Source organism: Schistocerca cancellata, chromosome 6 (genome assembly GCF_023864275.1).
Source record: "Schistocerca cancellata isolate TAMUIC-IGC-003103 chromosome 6, iqSchCanc2.1, whole genome shotgun sequence".
Classification (NCBI taxonomy): domain Eukaryota; kingdom Metazoa; phylum Arthropoda; class Insecta; order Orthoptera; family Acrididae; genus Schistocerca; species Schistocerca cancellata.
This window is the reverse complement of record NC_064631.1, coordinates 172,645,587-172,665,741: the sequence shown is the minus strand read 5'-3', so window position 1 is coordinate 172,665,741 and position 20,155 is coordinate 172,645,587. Positions and strand designations below refer to the sequence as shown.

The 20,155-nt window shown below is 39.1% G+C and overlaps 1 protein-coding gene across 1 annotated transcript in view; it reads right to left on the bottom strand.

The window, feature by feature from the left end:
- Window positions 1-20,155, bottom strand: part of LOC126088232 (monocarboxylate transporter 2-like) — an 87,318-nt gene that overhangs the window by 50,500 nt on the left and 16,663 nt on the right. Inside the window, exons 3-4 of the mRNA XM_049906360.1 lie at window positions 16,854-16,980; window positions 12,380-12,523 (exon numbers count right to left, since the gene is read on the bottom strand). Of these exons, the coding sequence (XP_049762317.1) occupies window positions 12,380-12,523; window positions 16,854-16,980 (271 nt within the window). The remainder of the gene's footprint in view (window positions 1-12,379; window positions 12,524-16,853; window positions 16,981-20,155) is intronic.

Sequence of the window (20,155 nt, the reverse complement as noted above, 5' to 3'; positions counted from 1 at the left end):
AGTGCAGTGCAGTAGTTTCGCTGATACCTGACGTCACGCCAGCAGTGCGTTGTGTCAGACAAAAACACCTGTTTCCATCAGAACAAAATCCTTTGTGTCCCACTTCATTGATCAGCCACTTTCTCGGATTTCTTTTCAGTAGCAGGAACTCAGCTCTGGAATAGCTTCCTTTACAGTATTCGAGAACTGTAAAACATCTCCAGTTGCAAAAGACAATTAATGACATATCTACTGAAGCAAGAACAATGACTATCGTTATCCTTGTACGCACTTGTTACCCCTTCCTTCTTTCCAACCTGATATTCTTTATCTCCCAGCGTTCTCCGCTCGTGCTGTCGCCTTAAATTTCCCTTCTCTAGAAGCTGCTGTATCAGAAAAGATCTGTTTTGTACACCTATAAACTCTTTCCGAATCTGCCACTATAATAATCATAGTGATACTAATTATAATAATGGCCAGTTTTAAATTTGTTAGCTCTTGACAGTGCTATTTACTATCACTGTGTCTAGTGACACTAAAATCATTTTATTATTATTTGCTACATTAAAATTATAGTCATTTCTCAGGCTACTATGTTATAAAAGTAGTCTGTATATGTGAAATCCTTGTCCAATGTAAGAAGGCGCTAATCTGATCAGGTTAAATAAATAGATAAATAAATATTAAATAATAGTAAATCACTAAACTACCAAGAAAAAACAATAATCGAGCACTGAATGTAGTTTTCCTTCCTGATATAATAATAGTAAACATAGGAGCTGTGTCATTAATGTCATAACTATTGTTGTTTCACAATCACACTACTGTTGTTTTGTTTTTGATTATAGCTTCTTATTATATTTATATTAATTATTATTAATGAAGCAATATATTGATCTTTAAAATAACAGGTTCATAGACCAATTAAGAATTGTGCTGCATTGGATGGGGCCATTGGTACTTACTGACTGCCATTTTGTAACTTAGCTAATATGTGAAAATATATATTTCAGGGCTATTTCATGAGTCGAATATCCAAATTTGAATGGGTACATAAGTCACATGTAATTTGAATTCAGTTAGTTAGTTACCCATTGTTAAACGTTCCACTGATAACTTATGTAATATTTGTCGAAATGATGTAGATATTAGTTCATTAATCAACACCTTTAAAATATCTGCTGAAGTTCATACAGTACAATATTCTGTACAGAAGTGAAACATGTTACATAAAATCGTAACTATGTACAAATATTTAACATTAAATAAATAAAAAATAAATAATAAATCACGTACTTCAATAAGAGAAAAACCTCTGTGTAGTCTGACATTGCATAACTTCAACTTCATGATTACATAGAAATTCCAATTTTAAGTACTTTGTAACAGACTTTGAACATATTAACTATTCTATACTTTGCAATCTACTATGTGATCTTTCTTCTTAAAAGCTGCGATCATAGTCTGTAACGTGTAGCTATAGATCGCCTGTGGTCATGTGACACGAGGTGTGTCAGTTACATCAAAGTATGGAATGTAGGTACTGTAAAGTCCCTGGATGGAGTGACACTCCGCTTGTAATAGTCCCACAAAGATTTCATTGAAAGTGCTACATAACTACTCTCAACAACCGCTTCTGCAGTTGGACAACAATATGCATTCGTTCAGTACCTTACTTCTGAAGCGGACTACAAAGGATTTAACCGATGACAGTTAATGACAAATCAAAAATGTATTATTTATAGTTGGGATTGTTTCTTCCGCAAAAGCCAATCAAAGTTACGCTTCCATTCGTACCTACAATGAAATCAATGCATGCCACAACACACGAGTTTCTTCTCACTGAAATTTCGAGTAAAATGTAAACGTGGCACGAATAATTAAACTAAATATAAACTATCGTGGTATCAGTCTTCTAAACAGTGGCTACAAACTGGACACAAAGACGGTTAATATCTAGATGGAAAGTATCACAAATGGCTCTGAGCACTATGCGACTTAACTTCTGAGGTCATCAGTCGCCTAGAAGTTAGAACTAATTAAACCTAACTAACCTAAGGACTTGACACACATCCATGCCCGAAGCAGGATTCGAACCTGCGACCGTAGCGGTCGCTCGGCTCCAGACTGCAGCGTCTAGAACCGCACGGCCACTCAGCCCGGCGAAAATATCACAGAAACTGTTATTTTTGAGGAATGGAATGAATTTTTGATCAGGAAATTCGTGCATGGACTATGTGTTTGTAATTAAGAGCATAATAGAAAAATACAGAGAATTTAATCGAGAGACCCGTATGGCCTTATCGACCCTCAGGAATATTTCGACCGTATATGCTGTGGTGGGCTACGGAAGATATTGTCTGAATGCAGCGATCCTAGTCACCTAATACAGATAGTGAAAAGTGTCTACGGAAATACACAGATTGCAATAAACATAAGCAGCAATCCATTAGAAAGAACCTTTATTAACCAAGATGTAAGTTAAGTATGTGCAATATTGCCTAGTGTAATTAATATTGAAACTGACTTCATTATTCATAGCAATGTAAAGTAAACAATTGTGATAGAAACTGATAAGTAGGTGAATGTGCTTTTGCTTGCAGATTATACCGTTACTATTCAGAAGAATGAAAATCGCGTCTGAAGATCAGTATACCAACCGAAACAAATTTGCTAGGAATACAATTTCAAAATTTCTAATAATAAAAAGAAAATAATGGCATTTTGAGAACTGCATTCAGTGAGACAAAACACTGTTTTAAATAATTCAGTTTTAGAATAAATCTCTTAAGTCAGCTGCGATATAAGTTTTGATACTGACGGAAAAACACTGCAATTTCAAGATGTTGTGGTACTGTTAACAGAAGATTAGACCTTAAGTGCTAAAAAGAGCAACACAAAATTCAATAAAGTGATGACAACTTCTGTGATCATACGGAAGCGAAAACGTGGTTTCCTGAAGAAGAAAGGTTCCTCAGGAGGAGGATGGCCCACACAATAAGACACGCGATTAGAAATGAAAGTCTTAGGGCAGAATTAACTATTTTCAGCATGAATGAAAAAATTGAAAAACGTTGTGAAAATAGGGGAATGTCAAGCGAAAGACAGATCGTAGAATTCCCCAGAAGATTCTGAATTACGAGCCGAACTGGAAATGATATATTGGAAGACATGACAAAAGATGGAAATGATTTGGCTTTGTTCTTAGCATAAGTTAGTTTAAGCAGTGTGTAAGTCTAGGAACCGATGACCTAAGCAGTTTGATTCCTTCAGAATTCACACACATTTGAATATTTGAAGATTGTTTTTACTGCTCGATACTACTTAAGTAACTGTTGCTGCATGACTATCGATGCTCAATATGCAGCCAAACTTAAGAATAAACTTAGAGAATGGCACTAAATAGTAGACAATATGACGTGTGAAAATATAGGATCCTCACATGCGCTTACTTTTATTGTACTGTGTCTTTTATAAGGAAGCTTGCCTGGATGTATACAGGACCAATTATGTGAGCGGTAAGGCATCCCAATAGTGCTTGAAATCAGTCTGTCTTCCTGTTTTGAACTCGCAGTACCGACTAATAATGTGCAAAACACTACCAGCTGTCCAACCACAAAGGTACAGTTTAAGAGTAGATACAATTTTAAGAAAGGTAATGGAGACAAGTTCGGCGAGCTGTTAGCTAAGGACGTTCAGACGATCAGTCCAGACCCATCAGAACACGATCACTTCGTAGAAACTGTTAGAACTTGCTCTAAAGCGTCAGTTCCAAGAAGATGCAGATTTAATTACACGAAAGGACTTGTCCCTGAGACAGCCACACTCCTGGACCAGTATTAATGCTCTATTCGAAATAGAGCCCTTTACAGAAGAAACCATTCTACGAGAACATCATCATCTCGAGAAAAACAAAAGAATGGGGCAAGCTAATGGAGGAAATTGTTATGGGTCGAAGCTGTCACAAGGTGTAGAGACTTTTTCACAGCCTAGCCAGTGACTCCACGAAAACCAACATACATGCAAATCTCATGATTTTAAACATGGCTGTGGCAGCAACTGTTAAAATTCTTCACAAGATCTACAACAACTGTTTCATGTTTTCAACAGTTTCCATGAGAAAATGAAATTCACAAAAGAGATTCAAAATAACGAGAGAGAACTCCATTTTCTTGATTTGAAACTCAAGTTATCGGGTAACACTATTAGCTTTGACATTTTTCGTAAAGAAAGTTTTTCTGATAATATTATTCCAGCAGATTCCTGTCATCCTCAAACTCACAAGATCGCCTTTTTTCATTCCGCAGTTCATCGCGCTGTGAACACACCTTTAGCACAGAATTGTTTTGAAAATGAAATATCTTTATTAAAATCAATAGCTACTAACAATGGATACGACCCTAAATTAATTGACCAAATTGCTAAGAAAAAAACAGCTGTAAAATTTTCTACTTTAGGAGATAACAGGGAAAAAAAGTATGAGAGTAATAACTTTATTTCTATTCCATTTTTAGGGAACGTTTCATATAAGATAAGAAGACTTTTACAGAAACAGTACGGTTATAGAGTTGCCTTTTCCGTAAATAACAGCCTGAAACGTAGAGTAATTCATAATATTGGAACACGAGAAGAACTCAGCACTAAGTCCGGGGTATACAAAATTACGTGTAACGACTGCCCAAACTATTACATAGGGCAGACAGGTAGACCCATTAAAGTTAGGTATAAAGAACACTTGTTAGGTAAAAACGGGGAAAACGTATATAATTCCACCTTTGCTGAACATCTATGGCTCTTACGGCACACGCCAAGTGAACTGGACGACGTAGAGCTGCTTCATGAAGCTAATAAAGGTTACAAACTAGACTTGCTCGAAGAATTAGAGATTTTCAAGCATCTGTCTCTAAAAGACGGTTTTGTTCTTAATGAACAGGTGCAGCTTCGAAACAAAAATTTTTTAGACAGTTTCAAACCCCTCATTGCCTTAATGTAACATAGTCTGGCTGACTAGTAGTTATTTTCTTGCTTGTTAATGCCGGTGAAATGCACTTTTCCTGTCTTGTTGGGATTCTACGTATTGTGATGTTTGTTTGTTATGAATTTCAATGTGTATGTATGGTTTAAATGACTACTATGTTTTATTCATAATGACAGATGTTTTCGTTTTATTATAACATTTTTTTGGTTGTTTCGCTAGTATGTATTTCGCTGCCTACGTTACGTGAGACTCTCGCGCATTACACAGATGTTCCAAGCGCAAGTTTTATCCGTTTGACACTAGGATACAGATAAATTGGTTCTATATTTCTATTTTACATAAATGTCTTTAATTGGCCTGATATGTTTTACTTATTAAGACAGAGTTTGAATTAACACAACCTTTAATAATTTTTTGATACGCTTATGTATGTATTTATTAATTTTAATATGCGCGAGTCTGGCACATGCAAGTGCCATCTCTCGGCGAAACCATCTGCCCTAGTGCTGTCACACTCATGTCTCAATAGTTCATAAGTGAAGTAATGCTGCTAATACTGTTCGCTTTGACCCTGTGCTCATTACACATGTTGTACAAATGGAGATGATGTTTTAATTACTGACGGCGCCTTTGGCATAATTGTTTTTATTATTCTCCATTACATGATGTAATTTTAGTAAGTACTAATGATTTTGTGCCTACATTACTGTAGTAATTTCTCTGTTACTTAAGCTTCTGTTTCTCACTTTCGTTGATATGGCTTTTCTAATGAATGTGTCTCTCTGTTCAGGTAGTTTTACTTCTGATGAAGGTATATTTATATGTACCGAAACCTTGGTCAAGAATTTTAATAAATTTTGTCCTGCAACTGTTTTTGGCTGTCATCCTTTATTGTGAAAAATACATGCAAATGAAAAATCAGATCAAATTGGACCACAGCTGACCAAAAAGGGAAGGCTCCAATACAAAGGCGATACGAACATACAAAATAACATAATAGAATGAAACCATACAAAATGATATTAGAAATATTTAGTATGACAGAACTCGAATCCATATGTGCAAAACATTCAAGGCAGTTGGTGCTCACGGCATATGCTTGGAACATATAAAATTTCAGTGTCGCAACCAAAAAAATCGTTACTCAGTCTGCAAAATACCAAAGATCTGGAGGAGCTACTGGATCATAGTCATTCTAAAACCTGGCAAAGGCCCAAATACCTTAAGAGCTACAAACCACTTTCATTACTATGCCATTTTCGTAACACTCTCGAAAGGGTGATACCAACAGACCGGCAGAAGTACTTGAGCCTCTTCTGATCTTACAAAAAGCCGACCTCAGTACAGGCAAATGCAGTGGCGGCCAGTGATCATGTGCTAATGTGGTACATCACACCGTATTACGCTAAAGTTATGCCATTTCTCTTCGAACGCGAGCCAGATATAGCATTAAAATCATGCGATTTTTCTCTAATTGGTGCTGGCATGTAAAAGAGACTGACAAAAATATGTTTTGTAGTGCTGTTAACGCGATAAGAAGAAAGCATAGAAACACTCAGAGAGGAGACGCAGCTGTGTGCGACTGCGCATGCTCTGGTGTGACGTCATCCCTGCCAATGCTAAAAGTGCTAAAATCCTCACATCAGCACGCCAATAGAGCCAAGAACGGGAATAACACATGGTCTAGTAATATCCCTACCACACCGCCTGAACCTTAACCAAGTGACAGATCAAAAGTCAGAACTAGAAGGCCAGTCGAAAAGCATTGTTCCACCCACGTACTAATGCTGTATTTAGCAGGTGGAAGATGTATCACAAACTTATCACCCTTGGTACGATTTATTATAAATAAATATCAGTTAATGACACAGTGGCGTTAAAGGCCTTCTGGTGATTCTAACATGTTTGTTGTGCTTGTTCACTGTGTCAAAAATGTTCAAATGTGTGTGAAATCTTTTGGGACTTAACTGCTGAGGTCATCAGTCCCTAAGCTTACACACTACTTAATCTAAATTATCCGAGTCCATGACTGCAGCGCCCTAGACCGCCCGGTTAATCCCAGGCGGCTGTTCAATGTGGTCATGTGGTTAGAGAATGAGTTTAAATTCACATTGTGTTGTATGTTAACATGTTTTTCCTTATTTATGTTTGTAACAGATTCTGGGATCAGCAACGATATCTGTATTCTTGTGTGTTCATAGGTTTTCCTGGCGAATACTCTGCCTGACTGTCGCTTGAGCGTGCATCTGGACTGACTGATCGCTGTAGAACGAATTTTCGACAGCATAACGTGCCATTATCATTAAGTTATTCCTGCTGGCTGACGCCCTGGACCAGTGAGTGAGAGATGTATAACGGTCGTCTGCCCGCATCTATGACCCAGTGTATGGACTGCGCAATGTGCCGTTTATGATGGTAGTGGTAGTCCGTCCTCAGACTGTGTCCCGCCTTCAAGAAGGTCGATGTTCCCTTTCCACTACGTATGGAAAACTTTCAGTGCCGGAGCCTAAGCTTCAGTAAGTTGAAATCTATTGTACTTGTTGATGAGTTTTTCATGTTGCTGGATTTCGATAGCCTCCTCATAGCCCCGATTGTGGGAAATCTTGTGCAGAATTTTTGTATCTTCGTATTTCATTTTGTGGTTGGTCTCAAGGCAGTGTTCAGCAGCTGCTGATTTTGTGGTCTCTTCGGTTTTTCGTGCAATTTTTTTCAGGTTGTGTGAATAGTTTCTCCGACAAATGCATGATATGTAATGCAGTCCAGATTTCCGGAGTCCAGGATCGTCTTTTACTGTCCCTAAAAGGGATTTGGTCTTTTCCGTTGTGTGGTACAAATATTTGATGTTTTCTCGTAGTAACCGATTTTTCCATATACATTGCTCGCATATGGAATTTAAACTACCTTTCTCAGTCTGACTTCATCGGGTATTGGCTGTGGTATGACCCTTTCCTTGAAGGCTGGTCGGATTTGACAGTCGCTATAGCTATTTCTCTAGAACACTTCACTGAAGCGGTCCAGTTCCACACACAAAGTCAGTGGAGGTGGGAGATGACTGGTATATATATCACTTTCAATGGTCCAGGACATCAATCAGCAGGAGTAACGTGATGATGGCACTTTACGCTGTCGAAAATTCTTTCCACAACAATCAATCCGGCATCATGCCCGAGATACTTTGAAACATTGTATTCTTCCTTGCCAAAAAATTTTCAGTTTTTATCTGCACATGCCGTGAATTCCGAGGGTGGGGTTAGGCAGAACAATCGACAAGAACATGGTAAACGACGCTGAGGGTTTCATATCCAAAGTTATACATAAATTCAGCAGTATAAAGCAGCGATGTATGGACTTAATTGTTCGTCACTGAGTAACAACTACTTTTTATTTTAATACATTTTTTGTGATCTGATGTCTTGTTATTTTTGTAATATTGTAGCGTACTGGAAAGATTTTGAACGAGCCGCCATCGGGCGTTTGCTACACAACAGAGATACTGAAGGTGACATAACTCATGGAGCATGGATTCGAGGAAAGAATAATCAGCGGGGCTGTGTTATATGGAAATATCTGCAGCGCAGCCTACAACACAGTCAGTCACCGCCTGCTATTACGGAAAGTGTAGTCACTAAGTAAATATTATGGCACGTCACAAATGCTTAGAAATCTCATCCACAACAGATGATTCTTTATCGATTTTAACGGCAAAGAAACCGATGGAGAACTCAGGAGAGTGCCTTCCCGGATCTTAATGTCTTTCGCCATTGCTGTTCAATATCAACACCACTGAGCGGCAACTGCCAGAAGACTCTCAAAGTTTTATATACATCTACATCATTCTCCGCAAGCCACCTAATGGTTTGTGGCGGAGGGTAATTTCAATACCACTATCTGATCCCTCCAACTCTGTTCACTCGCGAATAGTGCGTGTGAAGAATGATTGTCGGTATGCCTCTGTATTGGATCCAATTTCTCGAATTTTCTCCTCGTGATCAATGCGCGACACGAATGTAGGGGGGAGGTGGGGGGGTGGGATTAATATGTTGCCCGACTCCTGAAAAGCGCTGTCCTAAAATTTCAATACTCAATACCTCCGTGAAGCACAACGCCAGTGGAGTTTGTTTAGCATCTCCGTAACGCTGTCTCACAAGCTAAACGATCCTGTGACGAAACGTGCCGCCCTTCGTTGGCTCCTCTCTCAGTCCTACCTGATAGGGATCTCAGACAGATGAACAATACTCAAGAATCGAACGAACAAGCGCCCTGTAAGCCACTTCTTTCGTGGATGAGTTACATTTCCTTAACATTCTTCCGATGGATCTGGTGTCTGCTTTTCCCACAATCTGTTTTACAAGGTCATTCCACTTAAGGTCGCTCTGGATAGTTACGCCTAGATACTTTACGGCAGACGCTGTCTCCGCCTGTTTTTCATCAATAAGTGTAGCTGTAGAGTAGTGGACTTCTTTTCCTATGCATGCGCAATACGTTACATTATTTACGTTAAGGGTCAACTGCCAGAGTCTGCACCATTCATCAATCCTCTACAGGTAGTTCAGCAAATTCTTACTATCTTGTGGGGTTGCTACTTTGGTACAAACAACAGCATCATCTGCGAACAGCCTTAAAGAGCATCCGACGCTTTCAACTAGACCATATATACAGGGCTATTACAAATGATTGAAGCGATTTCATAAATTCACTGTAGCTCCATTCATTGACATATGGTCACGACACACTAAAGATACGTAGAAAAACTCATAAAGTTTTGTTCGGCTGAAGCCGCACTTCAGGTTTCTGCCGCCAGAGCGCTCGAGAGCGCAGTGAGACAAAATGGCGACAGGAGCCGAGAAAGCGTATGTCGTGCTTGAAATGCACTCACATCAGTCAGTCATAACAGTGCAACGACACTTCAGGACGAAGTTCAACAAAGATCCACCAACTGCTAACTCCATTCGGCGATGGTATGCGCAGTTTAAAGCTTCTGGATGCCTCTGTAAGGGGAAATCAACGGGTCGGCCTGCAGTGAGCGAAGAAACGGTTGAACGCGTGAGGGCAAGTTTCACGCGTAGCCCGCGGAAGTCGACGAATAAAGCAAGCAGGGAGCTAAACGTACCACAGCCGACGGTTTGGAAAATCTTACGGAAAAGGCTAAAGCAGAAGCCTTACCGTTTACAATTGCTACAAGCCCTGACACCCGATGACAAAGTCATACGCTTTGAATTTTCGGAGCGGTTGCAACAGCTCATGGAAGAGAATGCGTTCAGTGCGAGACTTGTTTTCAGTGATGTTATGTGAAAGATTCAGTGTTTAAACTCCCTCTACCAAGAAACGTGCCAGAACTGCGAGCTCACATCAACGATGCTTTCGAACTCATTGATGGGGACATGCTGCGCCGAGTGTGGGAGGAACTTGATTATCGGCTTGATGCCTGCCGAATCACTAATTCTTGAGCATAAAACATGTTCCATAATTTTACAACAGATTGATGTCAACGATATAGGTCTATAATTGTGTGGAACTGTCTTACGGCCTTTCTTAAAAACGGGAATGACCTGCGTTTTTTTCGAGTCGTTAGGTACCTTTCGTTGGTCAAGCGATCTACGATAAATTACTGCTAGACGGCTGTTGCGTTACGCTCATGCAATTCACTTTGAGACCATGGAGAAGAAATTATCAGAAACTCTTGAGCAACTGCCTGCCTACTACAAGGAAACCCAACTCAAACATATGTTTTTCACGGTATTCAAAGACACAACAAGTATCACGGGAGATATTACGGGCCAGAGCATCGCGCAACCACAAAATACTTCGGTGGCACCTCAGATTGAGCACACACTTAAGTAAACGCTACATGAACACAAATGATTAAGTAGCTGCTAGAAACAACATAGTGCCCCGAGTAGCCGGCATTACATGAGTTGCATAACTCGGGACAGAAAGGACTACACCATCATGGTCATGTTAGTCAGCTGCGAAATATGCAGATCGCGTATACTATAACTCAGTGCCAAACAAGTGAACGTAACACTCAACGTACCATACCGCATCATCACAGACTGTTTTAGATCAACGCAGACTGACAAGCTATACGGCGTAGCCGGTATCGCTTATCCCAGCATCAGACGCGTTGATGCGGTCAAGAAATAAAAAACTGAAGCACTTATATCTACGGCCCAGCCCCTCTTTGTATACCAATCGGCCGGCTGCCAACTTGAATCTATCAGTAGTTTCCTGCTTTCAATAGAAAATCTCATTAATTCACTGCAGAAAAACAGAGTAGAAATGTGGTAATAAAAAAAATGTCGGAGACCGATACAAACCTCCTGAAGAACTTCTCCCAAGTCAAGAGGAGTGGAACATGTGGATATCTCTGAACAGATTACATTTCGTTATTGCAAGAACCAGAAGCAACATGAATATATGCGGATTGTAAGACGAACTGCTGCTGTGCAATCGTCGACAAGAGCAGACTAATACCCACCTCATGAAGTGTGAACTCTGCCCAAGCACCTCCACTGTTCAGGAGATCATGAAGGCTACACTAGATACGTTAGACGTGACCGGCTATTGGTCCAATGTCTCTTAGCCCCATTATATCAAATGTTTGTAACCAGATGCGTTTAGATGCGGTCGGCTTTCGGTCAAATGTTTCAGAGCGCCGTTATATTACATCTTATACCTTTCCCTATACGCAGTTTCCAGTTCTACATATTTTATCTTTACCATTTCGTACGTTATATGTTGTTATATACAGTGCTCGTTGCTTCCGAAGCGCTTAAGTATAAAAATGACATACTTAATAGTGCAACTTTCTGTGAATCCACTTAGTTGAAGTTATGCACTCTCTGGTGCATGTAATACGTTTTCCTCAAAGATCTCAACTCAGGAATATTGTTGGGCGCAGTTATAAGACATATTTTCGCAACGATAATTTTGCTACAAATTTAAGCTTTTTGCTAATTTAGGTGTTATTACAATATAATGTTAAGTAACTTTGCACTGGAAAGGAAAATAAAACAGACTTAAATAAACCTCACCGTGACATAATACCTAAAGTGTAGAGTGTATGCAGATGTAACAACTATTTTCGGGCACTCTCTAATTGCGAAGTAACACAGTGAAACATTATATTGTAAATAGTACATTATTTATACACGTGTGAATAAAAAAGACAAACCTTGAACAAAAAGAAACGAAAGACGGGACGTCACAACGATATGCAGACACAGAGAGGAACTTGACAATGGACGAACTCGATTAAAGCATTGGAAAAATGAGAACGTAAGTGCAGTTGCAGCAACAGGTCTTGAATTAACATCTGGATCTAGGTTTTCTGAAATTGCAGAATGGTTTCAATTCTGAATACTGTTAAGTCGATTGTGTCATTGATACGTGAGTGTATTGAACACGATGAATTTCGCTTACCTACAAAGATACTGTAGGTGATGATGATGTGGATGATGGAATTGGCGAAGCTGGTGAGCACCAGGCCGGTCACCACAAAGCACCCTCCGGTGACAGCCACCTGTCGCATCGAGAACTTCTTCAGCAGCGGTCCGGTGAACAGACCTGGAAAGGCACGTATTTTCCAGTCAAATCAAACAATTATAGTTACAGAGGAATTGTGTTCCGACATGAAATTGTATGGTACGTAGCTCTTAAACATTAGAAATCTGAAATTTACAGAAAATATAGATTATGGTAGATCAGACACTAAGGTGTACTAGCTTTCGGTAGTATATGCTTGTCTTTATTTCCATCGCTGAGGTAATGTCATACTAGAACACTCCATCGAAAACATGCGGCGAGGATAACTTGTCTACATCCATTCCGCACCCTGTTACTTTAGCACATGGAGGGACGAAAAATTGTTATTTGTATGGGTGTGGAGGTGCGATACTCTCTCTTATACGATTCTCAGGATAATCACGCGACTTATAATGACGAAGGCAATAGAATTGTGCCAAAATCTACTTTTAATATCGAACTCTGAACTAACTCAATTTTATTGTACAATGGGCCCACCACAGTCTTGAAGATATCTCTTATAGATATTGTGTAAAAATTCCAGATTATACTAGTTTAAAGTTTTTATTGTGATGGATCCATTTCGGTTAGTTTGCATCATCATACCATCCGGAAAGTTGCATAATATTTTTTGTTTTTTATAATTTTGGTTATTTCAGGAATAAAAATTTGGCTATTTATCCATATATATCAGCAGTGGTCACTGTCACTCTGTATCGTATTACAGTGTCGTATAGATTTAGGATTCTTATACTATAAGCCGTCTTGCAGTTTACTGCTGCTGTTAATTTCCTTTCTTGTAATATTTGTAATGATGATTCACAGGTAATAAAAATAAACAACAAAAAATCTCAAAGCCCTGAGGTAGGTTCATACAAATCAGTGAGGCTTGTTACTAAGAATGGAATACAGTCCTTAAAGAATCAGTTAAAGATGTGGTATTGGATATGGTGTACACAGAAAGAGTTGCTAATGTCAAATTCACTTTACTGTCTCAATTTGTATCAATATTTGAAAGTAACTTTCCAAACCACTTATCCATAAAATTCCATTAGAGAAACCAGTAAGTCATAGGTAGATAAGGTAACTAAAACGTCATGTAAGAGGAAGAGAAAAATTTATATATAGGCCAGAATAAGTCAAGGTCAAACATTACTTCCCTACTACAAAACATACTGTGGTATTTTACGGAAAGTTATTAACATGTCAAGAATTCTTTATGCCGTAACAGATATTAATAACCCAGATAATGAAATAAAAATTATCTTTGATATTGCCAAATCGAAGACAGGACAACCAGTCAATACACAAGATATATCCTAACAATTAAACTAAACAACAATGTGGTGACTGATAATTCACAAGCTGCGAGTAGTTTTAACAACAGCTTTCTAAACATAGCACCATAATGGTTCAGTAGAAGAAGCAGCAGGATATATTTAAAATATCATTCCACAAAACTTGAAGCAACTAGAAGTACCACCAGCATCCTTCACTGGAATTAGTAGAATTATAAAAACTGTAAAAAATGATAACATGGTGTTGATGAGACTTATAACAGAATTATAAAAAGTTATTCAAACAAGTACCGTCTTTGTGGACATATGTAATAATCACGGGACCGGCGAATTTTCCGAGACAGATTCATATATGCAAATGTTAAACCTCCTTATAAAAAAGTTCGAGTTCCTTACTCAGATCTTTTTCCAGAATGTTCGGAACAGTAATGTACTCAAGAGCAGTCTCACGTGTTAGTAGAAACAATTTACCTAGCATATGCCAATTTGGATTTCAGAAAGGTTACTCGACTGAGTTTGCTATTTATACATTTACTCAGAAAATATTACGTGCGTTAAATAATAAAATATCACCAGTTAGCATTTACTTTGATCTTTCCAAGGCAAGTAGATTATGTTACACTCTTAGAAAAAATCAAGTGTTGTGGAATGGATTGTTCTTACAGATAATTTCTTTGAATCTTACTTAGCAAACCGAATGCATAAGGTTGTGATAATAATTCATACAATGCTGGAAAGGTAGAAAATTTTAGTGGCTGGGGAGAAATCGCAAAGGGAGTCCCACGAGCTTCAATTTTGGGTCCACCCCTATTCCTTATACAGGGTTATTTCTCTCAGTAATCGTCACTCGAATTTTCCTCAGCGATTAGGCAGGTAGCTGTAATTTTTATTTTTTTTGCATTGTGTAGGTGGAGTCAGTCTAAACAAATTCTGCTCATCACGTCTTTCGTTCGAAGCCCAGTGTCAAATGCAAAGTGTCTGTTTGTTTTCCGTTACAAACAAAATTATTTTTAAAGTGGAACTGTACTTGCGCATTCGGCAGAGGGGACCCAGGTTAGTGCAGAGCGATAAATATTTTTTATTTTTATTTTTTTAATTTCTATTTTTTATTTTTTTATTTCTATTTTTTCGGAGTGTATTAACAGGGGCGAAACTCGAAGAATAACCGGTACTCAAGCAGCAAAAGCCGGCCCGCACTGCATGCTGCAGCTATGTATGCAGAGCTGCTGAGTCGCTGCAGGTTTGTTGTATGTTCTTCGTATTTTACTGTTCCTGTTAATCACATTGATGAAACAAATATCGGATTAGATTAATTTTGGAGCGCTCTATCAACGGGCACGTAAAATTCCGACAGAAGTTTGTTTTTTAACGGGAAACAAATCGACGCTTTTTCTTGACAATGTGCATCACGTGGAAGACGTGATGAGCAGTAACTGTTTGAGCTGACTGCAGCTACACAACGCAAAAACAAAATTGAAAAGAGCCGCCGAAACGCCAGAGAAAATGCCCGTGCCAACTCTTTGGAGAGACACCCGGTGTATGTGAAAGACTTTCCACTTAACATTCAACTAGCTGAAGCGGTACTTTTTGTAGACTATACTACTATTACAATAAATCCCATTATAGAGAAAGCAACAGAAGAGATCGTTATCGTTAATCATGTTTTTCAAACAATTATGAAATGATTATTTGAAAATGAACTCTCCCTAAATTTTGAAAAAACACTCTTATGGAATTCTGTACAACAGGTAAAGTCATAAGAACATTTGATGCACCTCATTAACACGAATTATTAAATAGGGTAAAATACGCCAATTTTTTTAGTGTATATATATATATATATATATATATATATGAAAACGTGAACTGCAGGAAGCATATTTACACAGTTAAGTTCAGCTACTTTTGCTCTTCATATAATGTGTAGCCTTGGAAACAAACGAATCATCCTCCTCTTTTGCACATTTCCACTCAGTGATGGCTTTTGAGATAATTGTCTGGATTAACACACCACTTAGAAAGATAGCACAGATTTCACAAAAGCCAGCAGTAAAATTAGCATTTGGCGTTCACCTGCAATTATCATGTCGCTACCCCTCCAAAGAGTTAGGCATTTTAACTGCACCATCACAATACGTACGTTTGCTACTCAAATTCTTCATAAATGCACTCCGTCTGGAGGCCACAAGTGGTCCATCGGGACCATCCGACCGCCGTGTCATCCTCAGGTGAGGATGTGGATAGGAGGGGCGTGTGGTCAGCACACCACTCTCCCGGTCGTTATGATGGTTTTCTTTGACTGGAGACGCTACTATTCGGTCGAGTAGCTCCTCAATTGGCATCACGAGGCTGAATGCACCCCGAAAAATGGCAACAGCGCATGGCGGCTGGATGGTCACCCATCCAAGTGCTGGACACGCCCGACAGCGCTTAACTTCGTTGATCTCACGGGAACCGGTGAATCCACTGCGGTAAGGCTGTTGCCCCAAATTCGTCGTAAATAATCTGTCATAATTTGAGAAGAACAGTAATATCCATATCTACAACACTACTGGAGAATATGGACTTTATTATCCGTTATTAGATCTGTCAACGTTTCAGGTAGGAATTCAGTATGTAGCAACACAAGTTTACGATTATTTGCTCAATATAATGAAACAGGTAGAAATGGAACGATTTGACATACTTAAACCCAAATTTTGGATTGTCTAAGCTGCTGCAGTGGTTTACACGGAATTTCACTTGGAGAAATTCCAAGTTTTTACTTACTCAAGTAGTCAGTAGTAGATCAACTATGGTCACATAGCTTTGACTGAGACACCATTAACCCAACATCAAATTCAATTACATCAAGCTCTCAGTTTTGATCTAAGGTATAGATGAAGTTTCCCTTTGTTTTAAGACGGAACTGTCATATTCTGTTAAGAAACTTCGATTCACCCCTTTCTCAGTTCAGTGTGATATAGCTGAGATCCGAGAATAACTGAACCTACACCTGCGTACAGCATACACAGCAACAAAAGAAAGCAACTCATAGACAACAAAAGAGTAACGCGAACATCTGTCGCACTCACCAGAGAAGTTCATGACTGCCATCATGACGTTCATTATGACGGCTGCACTTGTAGTCTTGTGCCCCATCGAGATCAGCTTGTCTCCAAACAACACGCTGAACACTGAGATGAGGGCTTGGCTAGTCATCTGCAGAGAAACAATAAAACATAAATAGTGGTATCACAAAATTGTCCATTTCCCGACCACGATATTACTGCTCTTGACCTCCCGTGGCCGTTACCAGAAACAGGCGGGGACGCTACCGCAAACAAGTACGGTGGTGTCAAAACAAAACGCGTCGCACTGTTATTCTCGTCAAAAACTACGATAAAAACTAGTGATGCTCCGATCGAACCGCCTTAACTCCCAAATGCAATAATACTGTGGTCGACTAATGCAGTGATTGTTGCGCGTTACAGTAACGCCAGCCTTTATTTACCATGTATCGATACAGTATTTTGGCTATTATAGCTTTTCTTACAACTCTTTCAAAAGGAAAAACAGAAAAGAATAGAGGCAGTAGATGGTTGCATGCATTTTTGGAGCTCGGTGATAGCTGCCGCCTTTCAAGAGACTATGTATAGTGACGGATCTGTATTTAAATTTAACAGCTATAGATTGGGAGACGTAAGCAACGAGCAAACGGTGATTTTCTCTCAAGCGTCGAACATATGATAAATCGCTGTTCTATTGGTACAGGGTGTCACAAATGCGAAGCTCGTTTCCCATTAATCACGTGTTGTCAGTTAACTTGCATATGGAAAAGCGGGATGAATTTATTTCAGGAACAATTTCACAATAATTTGCGGAGGGCGATTATTTTGTGAATGCAAGATTCGCCGCACTCTGTTTAATGTAGAAATAACGCAACATTTATCGGAAATACTGAATGTCTTGGTTATTAAAGAATAATTGTTTTCGTAACAGGCAGCTGGGAGTGGCATTAACTACCACGCTCTGATCGTTGTATCGTTTAGTTTCATAATTAATTGTTATTGATCCTGTGTAATTAAGAGAGGAGCCCGCTGGAAAATCATTCGATATAACAGAGACGCTGATTCTTTTTTAAAAAAATTCCTAAACTTTCGTGGCAGTTACATTGATCAAGTGTCAATGCCAATGACATCGAGTCATCTAGATTGTACTGAGATTCACATACCGCAGAATAAACTAAATGGTCCTATGTCACAAAGAAACGCTTAGAAAATAAATTTGTATCTTTAGGTAAGATTTTTTGACAACATTCTTAAACATTGGATAGAGTTACGTGGAAATTCCACCTCTTGCAAGACACCTTGGATTTAAATTCTCTTACGTTATGTGTTATTTTCAGTGGGTTTGTATTTTATTTACATATCTGCAAAATTTTGTAAAATAATAAAACTATTTTTACGACATCGTGTAAGTAAGTTAAGTATTTCATCGTACGAATAAACTCTGTGACACACGTAGAGAAGACAAGTGCCATATTTAGTGTATGTTTCTACTTTTTGCTACGGCAGTCAGGGCTGGAAACCCACAAAAAGGGGTTTTCAGTGGGTGGTGTAGTGCTGAAATTGTATTGTCGGCGTGCCGAAGAGGAAAAGATATGTCGGAAGTCATCTGCAAAGTGGTGTTGTGGGAATATCTCAGCCAAGACGTGAGAATGATTTCAATGCCGCTGCCTCAGTTGATGACAACCGTGTAAAGAATTCTGGAAAACTGCCATTTTTTTCTTGAAATAGGATTATTTTGAAACATTTATAAACACTGGAGAAATTTATGCGGAAATTCCGCCTCTGGCAAGGCACCTTTCATTTAAATCCGTTTGCATTATTTGTTGCCCTCAGTGCGTTTGTAGTTTATTCAAATGTCTGCAAAATTTTGTTAAATAATAAACCCCTTTAAAGAGATCTCATATAAATATATCTAAATACTATCTGTTGTTCAAATTTGATCACGCAAGGAAACACTGTGACAGACGCTGGGAAGGCAAGTGCCACATATTATGCCTCTTTCTATAAGGGGTAATCAAAAAAGTTTCCTTTTGAGGGTTTTTCTGCAGCGTGTGTGCAATATAGCGCAACTGCTATGTGGGTATATAAGCACTGACATATAGGCAAAAGATTAGTGTCCGTGTAGTTGTATCGATGAGGCTAAAGTCAGTCGTCGTACTCGTTCGGAGCATAGAAAAAGCCTTCTGCCTGTGCGCTTCAACAGTGATCTGTGGGTCGGCAACCGGAGGGGTTCCCTGTAAGGAGGTTTGACGGAATCACGTGCGGTGGACGCGGCCGCGCCCTGGTAGATGGTATTCGGCAGTTGTTTTGATGTACCGGAGAGCAGCGAAAGCTGGCCAGTGACGTGACTGTGCTCGACTGGAAGTGTGTCACGAGTGTTTGAGCTGTTGCTGTGTTCTAATTCGATGCACCACATTAACTGCATGTTGAATATTTGCTCGTGCTTTAAGAAGTGAGGCGGGTGCTGTCTTTCAGACTCCAGTGTGCATTAATGTTTCTTTCTGTTATTTCTTGTAGAAGCAGGAGATCTTATGTGTAAGCAACGAAACGTCCTGAGTATGGTGCTTGCTTAACGTTATAATTTGGTTGCTTGTGCTTCCTGACGGCCGGTTTCTATGCTGACAGCAAAACACTCTGTTAAACTTTCTGCAGCGGAATGGGAAACACGATTTTGATTCCAGAGTGCTGTGAAAGTGGCTGTCGTTTCAAGGTACTGTGAAGTGATCACGTATTCTTGTTTCATCATTTCCAAGAGTAAAGTCGTGCGTTGTTCTCTTGGATGACAAGTACGTAGAGCTCAATCTTAAGTGGTTTAGTTTTTAAGAGGAACCGACAGTTATCGTGTTGCTCAATGTGGTTGTTAATTTCGTGTTGAAATTATCTTTACTGGTGTTACTTACGTAATAGCACTTAAGGAAAACTGGCCTATTAACTTGCAATTCAAATTGGCTGGTGCCGTAGTTTGAATAACCACATTGTGCCATATATTTGGGCTGCTTTGAGGAAAATTTCCAGGAGTTTAAGTAATTTAGAGTCCTTATCTAAAAATGTGTGTTGTCATGTGTCTTGGTTCAGCCTTGGTCATGTGTCTTGGTTCAGAATTGGTCATGTGTCTTGTAATTTTTAAAGGGTTGTATCCCAGGTCATTTTAGAAAACTTACTGAACTTGAGATTTTAATTTTCAGTCGTTAATTCCAATGGACTAGTGTCCGCGTTCATGCAATTTTGGTGTAAGAAATTTTATTTGGCGTAAGAAAATTGTCTTTTAACTTCTTATGGTTTACTGAAGGGGCTAGTGCCCATGTTTGTAGTCCACAGATTTTACT